The 12713-nt window shown below is 51.4% G+C and overlaps 1 protein-coding gene across 1 annotated transcript in view; it reads right to left on the bottom strand.

The window, feature by feature from the left end:
- Window positions 1-230: 230 nt before the first annotated feature.
- The window catches only part of NARS1 (asparaginyl-tRNA synthetase 1), a 90233-nt gene continuing 77750 nt past the window's right edge, over window positions 231-12713 (bottom strand). The window contains exon 15 of the mRNA XM_075328128.1: window positions 231-742. Within this exon, the coding sequence (XP_075184243.1) occupies window positions 611-742 (132 nt within the window). The 3' untranslated portion in view covers window positions 231-610. The remainder of the gene's footprint in view (window positions 743-12713) is intronic.

Here is a 12713-nt window from a genome sequence, read left to right as displayed (position 1 = left end):
CGAAGAAAGTTTGTTTTTTTTGGTGTTCTTCTGCTGAAGAGTTGTGGAGGAGTTTTCATTTTTCCTTCCATGGATTTTGCAACTTTTTGATTGGAGATTTCGGAAAGGTTTCCTTCTAGATTCCCTAAGAAAAAGGGACATGCAGTTTCTTTTTTTTCAATTTTCTCAAGGGAAGAAAAAAAAAAAAAGCGAAAAAGCACAAAAGATTCCTCATATGAATGGGAAATGTATTAAGTGTTTTTAAGGAGTATTTTAATGAAGAACTGTTCCGAAAAATCTCAGTGTGAACATAGTCCTAGAATGCAGATTACCCTGTGATGTCACCACATGACCAACTCCGCTCTGCTACATCTGCAGGTGATGATCCGAATGTGGATTGGACGATTGTGTGTGACTGCGCCTGACGCTCTGTGCAGGGGATGGAGAGCGCGGACAGATCTATACTGACTGATAACACAGCATGGACTGACAATGAAGGGTGAGATTTATAGACACAAAGATTAGGGAAATGTCCGGATAAAAGCAGCAGCAGCAGCAGGTCGGTCATTTATGTGTTCCACAACGCCACGTGGGGACCCCTCTACCAGGGATCCTTGGTCTCCAGGGGAGGTTACGGCTTACAGCGCTGGACAAATCGGGGGTACAGACAGACGTCACGGATGTGGTGCCTATTGAGGATCCAAGTGAGGAATCGCTCCAGTCCCAAACCGTAGCCTCCGTGGGGACAAGTGCCGAATTTACGCTGTAAAGCAAGAAGAGAGCAGCGTTATATCAGAGTAGATAAAGAAGGGAATTTTGTTTACTTACCGTAAATTCCTTTTCTTCTAGCTCCAATTGGGAGACCCAGACAATTGGGTGTATAGCTTCTTCCTCCGGAGGCCACACAAAGTATTACACTTAAAAGTGTAAAGCCCCTCCCCTTCTGCCTATACACCCCCCGTGCATCACGGGCTCCTCAGTTTTGGTGCAAAAGCAAGAAGGAGGAAAAATTATAAATTGGTATAAAGTAAATTCAATCCGAAGGAATTTCGGAGAACTGAAACCATTCAACATGAACAACATGTGTACACAAAGAACAACAGCCCGAAGGGAACAGGGGCGGGTGCTGGGTCTCCCAATTGGAGCTAGAAGAAAAGGAATTTACTGTAAGTAAACAAAATTCCCTTCTTCTTTGTCGCTCCATTGGGAGACCCAGACAATTGGGACGTCCAAAAGCAGTCCCTGGGTGGGTAAAATAATACCTCGGAATAGAGCCGTAAAACGGCCCCATCCTACAGGTGGGCAACCGCCGCCTGAAGGACTCGCCTACCTAGGCTGGCATCTGCCGAAGCATAGGTATGCACCTGATAGTGTTTCGTGAAAGTGTGCAGGCTCGACCAGGTAGCCGCCTGACACACCTGCTGAGCCGTAGCCTGGTGCCTCAAAGCCCAGGACGCTCCCACGGCCCTGGTAGAATGGGCATTCAGCCCTGAGGGAACCGGAAGCCCAGAAGATCGGTAAGCTTCGAGAATTGGTTCCTTGATCCACCGAGCCAGGGTTGATTTGGAAGCCTGTGACCCTTTACGCTGGCCAGCGACAAGGACAAAGAGTGCATCCGAGCGGCGCAGGGGCGCCGTACGAGAAATGTAGAGTCTGAGTGCTCTCACCAGATCTAACAAGTGCAAATCCCTTTCACATTGGTGAACTGGATGAGGACAAAAAGAGGGTAAGGAGATATCCTGATTGAGATGAAAGGGGGATACCACCTTGGGGAGGAATTCCGGAACCGGACGCAGAACCACCTTGTCCTGGTGAAACACCAGGAAAGGGGCTTTGCATGACAGCGCTGCTAGCTCAGACACTCTCCGAAGTGATGTGACTGCTACTAGGAAGACCACTTTCTGCGAAAGGTGTGAGAGAGAAATATCTTTCATTGGCTCGAAAGGTGGTTTCTGAAGAGCCATCAGCACCCTGTTCAGATCCCAGGGTTCTAACGGCCGCTTGTAAGGAGGGACTATGTGACAAACCCCCTGCAGGAACGTGCGTACCTGTGGAAGTCTGGCTAGGCGCTTCTGAAAAAACACAGAGAGCGCTGAGACTTGTCCCTTAAGGGAGCCGAGCGACAAACCTTTTTCCAATCCGGATTGCAGGAAGGAAAGAAAAGTGGGCAAGGCAAATGGCCAGGGAGAAAAACCCTGATCAGAGCACCAAGATAAGAATATCCTCCACGTCCTGTGGTAGATCTTGGCGGACGTTGGTTTCCTAGCCTGTCTCATAGTGGCAATGACCTCTTGAGATAACCCTGAAGACGCTAGGATCCAGGACTCAATGGCCACACAGTCAGGTTGAGGGCCGCAGAATTCAAATGGAAAAACGGCCCTTGAGACAGCAAGTCTGGTCGGTCTGGTAGTGCCCACGGTTGGCCCACCGTGAGATGCCACAGATCCGGGTACCACGACCTCCTCGGCCAGTCTGGAGCGACGAGGATGGCGCAACGGCAGTCGGACCTGATCTTGCGTAACACTCTGGGCAACAGTGCCAGAGGGGGAAACACATAAGGGAGTTGAAACTGCGACCAATCCTGAACTAAGGCGTCTGCCGCCAGAGCTCTGTGATCTTGAGACCGTGCCATGAACGTCGGGACCTTGTTGTTGTGCCGGGACGCCATTAGGTCGACGTCCGGCATCCCCCAGCGGCAACAGATCTCCTGAAACACGTCCGGGTGAAGGGACCATTCCTCAGCGTCCATGCCCTGGCGACTGAGAAAGTCTGCTTCCCAGTTTTCCACGCCCGGGATGTGAACTGCGGATATGGTGGAGGCTGTGGCTTCCACCCATAGCAGAATCCGCCGGACTTCCTGGAAGGCTTGCCGACTGCGTGTTCCGCCTTGGTGGTTGATGTATGCCACCGCTGTGGAGTTGTCCGACTGAATTCGGATCTGCTTGCCTTCCAACCACGGCTGGAACGCCTTTAGGGCAAGATACACTGCCCTTATCTCCAGAACATTGATCTGAAGGGAGGACTCTGGCTGAGTCCAGGTACCCTGAGCCCTGTGGTGGAGAAAGACCGCTCCCCACCCTGCAGGCTCGCGTCCGTCGTGACCACAACCCAGGATGGGGGCAGGAAGGATTTCCCCTTCGACAGAGAAGTGGGAAGAAGCCACCACCGAAGGGAAGCCTTGGCTGCCCGAGAAAGGGAGACGTTCCTGTCGAGGGACGTCGACTTCCTGTCCCATTTGCGGAGAATGTCCCATTGAAGTGGACGCAGATGAAACTGCGCAAAAGGAACTGCCTCCATTGCTGCTACCATCTTCCCTAGGAAGTGCATGAGGCGCCTCAGTGGGTGTGACTGGCCTTGAAGGAGAGATTGCACCCCTGTCTGTAGTGAACGCTGTTTGTCCAGCGGAAGCTTCACTATCGCTGAGAGAGTATGAAACTCCATGCCAAGATATGTCAGTGATTGGGCCGGTGTCAGATTTGACTTTGGAAAATTGATGATCCACCCGAAACTCTGGAGAGTCTCCAGAGCAATGTCCAGGCTGTGCTGGCATGCCCCTTGAGAGGGTGCCTTGACAAGCAGATCGTCTAAGTAAGGGATCACCGAGTGTCCCTGAGAGTGCAGAACTGCTACTACTGTTTCCATGACCTTGGTGAAGACCCGTGGGGCTGTCGCCAGGCCGAAAGGCAGAGCCACGAACTGAAGGTGTTTGTCCCCTATGGCGAAACGCAGGAAGCGTTGATGCTCTGGTGCAATCGGTACGTGGAGATAAGCATCTTTGATGTCGATTGATGCTAGGAAATCTCCTTGGGACATTGAGGCGATGACGGAGCGGAGCGATTCCATCCGGAACCGCCTGGTTTTTACGTGTTTGTTGAGCAGTTTTAGGTCCAGAACAGGACGGAAGGATCCGTCCTTTTTCGGCACCACGAACAAGTTGGAGTAAAAACCTTGACCCTGTTGCTGAAAAGGAACAGGGATCACCACTCCTTCTGCCTTCAGAGTGCACACCGCCTGCAGAAGAGCATCGGCTCGCTCGGGGGGCGGAGATGTTCTGAAGAATCGAGTCGGAGGACGAGAGCTGAACTCGATCCTGTAACCGTGAGACAGAATGTCTCTCACCCAACGGTCTTTTACCTGTGGCAGCCAGGCGTCGCAAAAGCGGGAAAGCCTGCCACCGACCGAGGATGCGGTGTGAGGAGGCCGAGAGTCATGAGGAGGCCGCTTTGGGAGCGGTTCCTCCGGCGGTCTTTTTAGGACGTGACTTAGACCGCCATGAATCGGAGTTCCTCTGATCCTTCTGAGGCCTTTTGGACGAGGAGAATTGAGACCTGCCCGCGGACCGAAAGGACCGAAACCTGGATTGTACCTTCTGTTGTTGAGGTCTGTTTGGTTTGGACTGGGGTAAGGATGAGTCCTTTCCCTTGGATTGTTTAATGATTTCATCCAATCGCTCACCAAACAGGCGGTCGCCAGAAAATGGCAAACCGGTTAAGAACTTTTTGGAAGCAGAGTCTGCCTTCCATTCCCGTAACCACATGGCCCTGCGGACTGCCACCGAATTGGCGGATGCTACCGCCGTACGGCTCGCAGAGTCCAGGACAGCATTAATGGCGTAGGACGCAAACGCCGACGCCTGAGAGGTTAAGGACACCACTTGCGGAGCAGATGTACGTGTGACTGCATTAATCTGCGCATGACAAGCTGAGATCGCTTGGAGTGCCCATACGGCTGCGAATGCTGGAGCAAAAGACGCGCCGATAGCTTCGTAGATGGATTTCATCAAGAGCTCTATCTGCCTGTCAGTGGCATCTTTGAGTGAAGCCCCATCTTCCACTGCAACTATGGATCTAGCCGCCAGTCTGGAGACAGGAGGATCCACCTTAGGACACTGAGTCCAGCCCTTGACAACGTCAGGGGGGAAGGGGTAACGTGTATCCTTAAGGCGCTTAGAAAAACGCTTATCTGGACAAGCTCGGTGTTTCTGGACTGCCTCTCTGAAGTCGGAGTGATCCAGAAACGTGCTCATTGTACGCTTGGGAAACCTGAAACGGAATTTCTCCTGCTGAGAAGCTGACTCCTCAATTGGAGGAGCTGGGGGAGAAATATCCAACACCTGATTGATGGTCGCTAGAAGGTCATTCACTATGGCGTCACCTTCAGGTGTATCTAGGTTGAGAGCGGCCTCAGGATCAGAATCCTGATCTGCTGCCTCCGCTTCATCATCCAGAGAGTCCTCCTGCTGAGATCCTGAACAGTGTGATGAAGTCGAGGGAATTTCCCAGCGAGCCCGCTTAGGCGACCTGGGACTGCGGTCCGTGTCAGAGACCTCACCCTGGGACCTATGGGTCACCCCAGGAGCACTTTGCTGCTCCAACTGAGGGGGGCCTGGGGTCAATGATTCAACAGTGCCCCTGGCCTGAGTTACCGGTCTGGACTGCAAGGCTTCTAGTATCTTAGACCATTTATCCATACTCTCAGCAAGTTTGTCAGCAAATACTGCAAACTCCGTCCCTGTCACCTGGACAGTGGCAGCAGGTGGTTCCACCTGGGCCACCAGTAGCAGAGGCTCCGGCTGAGTAAGTGCCACAGGGGCCGAGCATTGCACACAATGAGGGTCGGTGGAACCTGCCGGTAGTAGAGCCGCACATGAGGTACAGGTTGCAAAGTAAGCCTGTGCTATGGCACCCTTGCTTTTTGCGGACGACATGCTGTTGTCTCCTCTGAGTACAATCCAGGAGGGTATATAGCCAAAAATCAACAGTGCGACCGTACAGTGTAAATGTATAGCATATAAGCATATATATATATATATATATATATATATATATATATACACTTCAGCACTCAGTGGGGCCAGCACCACAGGTGCTGCTTACCGACCGCTCAAAGCGGTTGTGTGACCACCAGATTCCCTGCCTGGGTCTCCCAGAGCCGTGTTGTCTCTCCTTTCCAGCGTTAGCAGTGCTGACAGGAATGGCTGCCGGCGTTCTGTGAAGAGGAGGGGGCCGTGGGCGTGCCCTAGAAAGTGCGGGAATCTGGTGCCCCACTGATCTGAGTGAGGGGGGAGGAGGATACAAAGTATGCTCCAGCCCTCAGCGCTGACTATCTGTGCAGCGTCCCGCCCTTCCCCTGACTGGCAGGCCTGGGGGCGGGAATATGCGATACTAGGCCGCAAAAGCCGGGGACTAAAGTTATAAGCGCGGCCGGCAATTAAGCGCGGTCGGCGCGGTAGTCCCCAGCGCACTAACACACCCAGCAGTGCTGCAGTGTGTATGGCACAAGCGCTCCATGCGCGGTCCCCCAAGGGGACACAGAGTACCTCACAGTAGCAGGGCCTTGTCCCTGAAGATACCCGGCTCCTGTCCAGCAGATTCCCCAGGGGCTGCGGAGGGAGCACGGTCCCAGTGCCTGGAGACCGATTAGGATCCCACTTCACCCAGAGCCCCTAAGGGATGGGGAAGGAAAACAGCATGTGGCTCCTGCCTATGTACCCGCAATGGGTACCTCAACCTTAACAACACCGCCGACCAGAGTGGGGTGAGAAGGGAGCATGCTGGGGGCCCTGTTATGGGCCCTCTTTTCTTCCATCCGACCTAGTCAGCAGCTGCTGCTGACTAAGATGTGGAGCTATGCGTGGATGTCAGCCTCCTTCGCACAAAGCATAAAAACTGAGGAGCCCGAGATGCACGGGGGGGTGTATAGGCAGAAGGGGAGGGGCTTTACACTTTTAAGTGTAATACTTTGTGTGGCCTCCGGAGGCAGAAGCTATACACCCAATTGTCTGGGTCTCCCAATGGAGCGACAAAGAAATCCCTCACACTAGATTGTCAGCTCCTGGACTCGGGTAATAATATGTGGGACTGTTTTCATTTTTGCTTTTTCCTTCCCTTCTTCCAAGACCCAGAACTTTTCGGGTTACTTATGACATTCTGATTACTTTTATTGCATTTTGTGAGAGAAGTGTTGCAATATGTAAAGCGCTGCGGAATATGTTAGCGCTATCTAATATATAAAGGTGAATGTGTGTGTGTGTGAATGTGTGTGTGTGAATGTGTGTGTGTGAATGTGTGTGTGTGTGAATGTGTGTGTGTGTGAATGTGTGTGTGTGTGAATGTGTGTGTGTGTGAATGTGTGTGAGTGTGTGTGTGAGAGTGTGTGTGTGTGTGTGTGTGTGTGTGTGTGTGTGTCCAGGATTGGCATCTGCACCGTCGCAGCCACAAAATTTTGCACATAGGCTAGGTTTTGAGGGGAAATTTTAACCCTGCTCTTTACAGTTATTCACCAAAAAACCTGCCTCCATTAAAGCGAATGGAGCTGGGAGCCACAGTGCAGCCAGAACTTCAGAAGAATGCGCAGCCACGCCCTTATATGGAATGTTGGCGTGTCACAATGCAGCCAGGGAAAGAGACAGACACAGACAGGGAAAGAGTAAGAAACCGACAGACAGGGTAAGAGACAGACACAAAGACAGACAGACTGACAGGGACAGAGAGGGAAAGAGACAGACAGGTTAAGAGACAGACACAGACAAAGAGACAGAGAGACACAGGGAAACAGACATACAGGGTAAGAGGGAAAGAGACAGACAGGGAAAGTGACAGAGATAGATAGACAGACAGGGAAAGAGATTGAGACAGATGGAGAAAGAGACAGAGACAGTCAGAGACAGACAGGGAAAGAGAGAGAGAGACAGATATATACAGAGGGGGAGACAGAGAATGGGAGAGAAACAGAGAGACTGTTACTATCCCGGGCGTTAATACATTTTATTTATACATTCTATCCCGGGAATGTTAATACAGTCTATTTTGTTAACAGTTAGGGTACTTTCACACATCCGGACTTTTGCTCTGCGGCACAATACGGCGTTCTGCAGAAAAATCGCAACCGGCTTTTGTAACGCCGATTGCGGTTTTTTTTGCATTGACTTACATTAGTGCCGCATTGTGCCGTAGGGGCTTGCGTTCGGTCCGGTTTTTGCCGCATGCGGCAGATTTAGCCGATGCGGCGGCCGGATCGAACGTACCCTGCAACGTTTTTTGCTCCGGCAAAAAACACCACATCGCGCCGCATCCGGCCGCTGCGGCGCATTTTTCAATGCATCCCTATGGAGGCCGGATGCGGCGCGATGCGGAAAAAACCGCATCCGGTCGCCGCATGCGGTATTTTCCACTGCGCATGCTCAGTAGCATGCCGCAACCGGAAAAAACCGGACCGGCCGCATGTAAAAACTGATGCAAAGGATGCGGTGTTTTCACCGCATCCGTTGCATAGTTTTCACAGCCGGATTGAGCCGCAGGGCTCAAACCGGATGTGTGAAAGTAGCCTTATTAACCCGGGTGAATCCGGGCAGTACAGCTAGTATAAAAATAAAGATTTATTATTTTTTTTAATTAAACATAAGAATTCTGGAAACTTGATTTTATTTTTCCTTTACATCATTTAAGGCGACATGTGCACAAGGCAAAAAAGTTGTTAACAAGAAAACTGCACCTTTTGGCCAAAAAAAAAAAGCGCTAAAAAAAAACGGACAAAGAATTGACATGCGGCAGTCTTTTTGTCAGCCCAAAACTGCAAGTAAAAAATAAAATAAGTAATGTGTGCACAGAATTTCAGAATTCTCAGACTTTGCCGGGAGAAAGAAAGAAAATGCAGATTTGGACAACAAACTGCACCAAAAAAATGCAGCGCGTGCATGGAGTCTAACTTATGGATGAAATGTTGCGTCTTGATACATCAGACCTTTACGAATATGGTGATACTAAAAATGCCTTTTAATTCCTTAATTATTTGAATGGTAAAAAGGGGGATGATGGCGAGCAGGGGCGATCACTATGATTGTGGATGGGGGGAGGGGTCTGTATAATATATAAAGGTGAGTGTGTGTGTGTGTGTGTGTGTGTGTGTGTGTGTGTGTATGTCCGCTAAAAGAATCTGCACAGTCGCATTTACAACCACAACATTTTGCACAGATGCCCCATGTGACTCAGGGAACGTCAGACTGTTTTGACAAGAAAATTTAACCCCACACTTTACAGTTACTCTCAAAAAAACCTGTCTTCATTAAAGTGAATGAAGCTGGGAGCTACAGGCTTTTAATAGGAGCTGTGATTGGTTGCTATAGGAACAAGGGACATTTATAGTATAAGAAGCTTACGTGTGAGGTAATATGAGGTCGGTGGAGAGACAGAGACAAACAGACACAGAGACAGATACGAAAAAAAAAAAAAAAAGCCAGACAGAGAGGCAGAGCGGGGAAAGAGGCAGAGCGGGGAAAGAGGCAGAGCGGGGAAAGAGGCAGAGCGGGGAAAGAGGCAGAGCGGGGAAAGAGGCAGAGCGGGGAAAGAGGCAGAGCGGGGAAAGAGGCAGAGCGGGGAAAGAGGCAGGGCGGGGAAAGAGGCAGGGCGGGGAAAGAGGCAGGGCGGGGAAAGAGGCAGGGCGGGGAAAGAGGCAGGGCGGGGAAAGAGGCAGGGCGGGGAAAGAGGCAGAGCGGGGAAAGAGGCAGAGCGGGGAAAGAGGCAGAGCGGGGAAAGAGGCAGAGCGGGGAAAGAGATAGAGAGAGACAGAGGGAGTGATACAGAGACATACAGACACTCAGAAACAGACAAGGAAAGAGACAGACAGACAGAAGACAGTTACTATCCCGGGCAACGCCGGATACTACAGCTAGTAATCTATAAAGGCCATCAGTACAGCATAGGGGCTGTAGCACCATATGCATGAGGCCATAGAAAAAGTCTTTCCTGAGTTTTCCTACATGAATTCTTTGCTGAGGCTACAGAATAAATCAGGACATAGTGAACCGTAAAATTAGGCTGTGGTGACAATGACTGGTTACGTGTGTCCATCAGCATCATATATATAACAATAATAATAATAATAATAATAATAATAATAATAATAATAATAATGAAGGGAATTTTGTTACTTACCGTAAATTCCTTTTCTTCTAGCTCTTATTGGGAGACCCAGACGATTGGGTGTATAGCACTGCCTCCGGAGGCCACACAAAGCAATTACACTAAAAAGTGTAAGGCCCCTCCCCTTCTGGCTATACACCCCCAGTGGGATCACTGGCTCACCAGTTTTAGTGCAAAAGCAAGAAGGAGGAAAGCCAAGAACTGGTTTAAACAAATTCACTCCGAAGTAACGTCGGAGAACTGAAAACCGTTCAACATGAACAACATGTGTACCCGCAAACAAACCAAAAATCCCGAAGGACAACAGGGCGGGTGCTGGGTCTCCCAATAAGAGCTAGAAGAAAAGGAATTTACGGTAAGTAACAAAATTCCCTTCTTCTTCAGCGCTCTATTGGGAGACCCAGACGATTGGGACGTCCAAAAGCTGTCCCTGGGTGGGTAAAGAAATACCTCATGTTAGAGCTGCAAGACAGCCCTCCCCTACGGGGAGGCAACTGCCGCCTGCAGGACTCTTCTACCTAGGCTGGCGTCCGCCGAAGCATAGGTATGCACCTGATAATGTTTGGTGAAAGTGTGCAGACTCGACCAGGTAGCTGCCTGGCACACCTGTTGAGCCGTAGCCTGGTGTCGTAATGCCCAGGATGCACCCACGGCTCTGGTAGAATGGGCCTTCAGCCCTGATGGAACCGGAAGCCCAGCAGAACGGTAGGCTTCAAGAATTGGTTCTTTGATCCATCGAGCCAGGGTGGCTTTAGAAGCCTGCGACCCTTTGCGCTTACCAGCGACAAGGACAAAGAGTGCATCCGAACGGCGCAGGGGCGCCATGCGGGAAATGTAGATTCTGAGTGCTCTCACCAGATCTAACAAATGTAAATCCTTCTCATACCGATGAACTGCATGAGGACAAAATGAAGGCAAAGAGATATCCTGATTAAGATGAAAAGAGGATACCACCTTCGGGAGAAACTCCTGAAAGGGGCGCAGCACAACCTTGTCCTGGTGGAAGACCAGGAAGGGAGCCTTGGATGATAGTGCTGCCAGCTCAGACACTCTCCGAAGAGATGTGATAGCTACCAGAAAAGCCACTTTCTGTGATAGTCTAGAAAGTGAAACCTCCCTCAGAGGCTCGAAGGGCGGCTTCTGGAGGGCAACTAGTACCCTGTTCAGATCCCATGGATCTAACGGCCGCTTGTACGGGGGTACGATATGACAAACCCCCTGTAGGAACGTGCGCACCTTAGGAAGGCGTGCCAAACGCCTCTGAAAAAAGACGGATAGCGCCGAGACCTGACCTTTAAGGGAGCCGAGCGACAAACCTTTTTCTAACCCAGATTGCAGGAAAGAAAGAAAGGTAGGCAATGCAAATGGCCAGGGAGACACTCCCTGAGCAGAGGACCAGGATAAGAATATCCTCCACGTTCTGTGGTAGATCTTAGCGGACGTGGACTTCCTAGCCTGTCTCATGGTGGCAACGACCCCTTGGGACAACCCTGAAGACGCTAGGATCCAGGACTCAATGGCCACACAGTCAGGTTCAGGGCCGCAGAATTCCGATGGAAAAACGGCCCTTGGGACAGTAAGTCTGGTCGGTCTGGGAGTGCCCACGGTTGGCCGACCGTGAGCTGCCACAGATCCGGATACCACGCCCTCCTCGGCCAGTCTGGGGCGACAAGTATGACGCGGCTGCAATCGGATCTGATCTTGCGTAGCACTCTGGGCAAGAGTGCCAGAGGTGGAAACACATAAGGGAGCCGGAACTGCGACCAATCTTGCACTAGGGCGTCTGCCGCCAGCGCTCTTTGATCGCGAGACCGTGCCATGAAGGTTGGGACCTTGTTGTTGTGCCGTGACGCCATTAGGTCGACGTCCGGCACCCCCCAGCGGCGAAAGATTTCCTGAAACACGTCTGGGTGAAGGGACCATTCCCCTGCGTCCATGCCCTGGCGACTGAGGAAGTCTGCTTCCCAGTTTTCTACGCCGGGGATGTGAACTGCGGATATGGTGGAGGCTGTGGCTTCCACCCACATCAGAATCCGCCGGACTTCCTGGAAGGCTTGCCGACTGCGTGTCCCCCCTTGGTGGTTGATGTATGCCACCGCTGTGGAGTTGTCCGACTGAATTCGGATCTGCCTTCCTTCCAGCCACTGCTGGAAGGCTAGTAGGGCAAGATACACTGCTCTGATTTCCAGAACATTGATCTGAAGGGTGGACTCCTGCTGAGTCCACGTACCCTGAGCCCTGTGGTGGAGAAAGACTGCTCCCCACCCTGACAGACTCGCGTCTGTCGTGACCACCGCCCAAGACGGTGGTAGGAAGGATCTTCCCTGTGATAATGAGGTGGGAAGAAGCCACCACTGCAGAGAGTCTTTGGCCGTCTGGGAAAGGGAGACTTTCCTGTCCAGGGATGTTGACTTCCCGTCCCATTGGCGGAGAATGTCCCATTGAAGTGGACGCAGATGAAACTGCGCAAACGGAACCGCTTCTATTGCCGCCACCATCTTCCCGAGGAAGTGCATGAGGCGTCTTAAGGAGTGCGACTGACTTTGAAGGAGAGCCTGCACCCCAGTCAGTAGAGACCGCTGCTTGTCCAGCGGAAGCTTCACTATCGCTGAGAGAGTATGAAACTCCATGCCAAGATACGTTAGTGATTGGGTCGGTGACAGATTTGACTTTGGGAAGTTGATGATCCACCCAAACGCCTGGAGAGTCTCCAGTGCAACATTCAGGCTGAGTTGGCATGCCTCTTGAGAGGGTGCCTTGACCAGTAGATCGTCCAAGTAAGGGATCACAGAGTGTCCGTGAGAGTGCAAGACT

The sequence above is a fragment of the Anomaloglossus baeobatrachus genome, chromosome 1, assembly GCF_048569485.1.
Source record: "Anomaloglossus baeobatrachus isolate aAnoBae1 chromosome 1, aAnoBae1.hap1, whole genome shotgun sequence".
NCBI lineage: Eukaryota > Metazoa > Chordata > Amphibia > Anura > Aromobatidae > Anomaloglossus > Anomaloglossus baeobatrachus.
The sequence above is the reverse complement of the archived record's forward strand: the minus strand, read 5'-3'. Positions and strand labels throughout refer to the sequence as shown.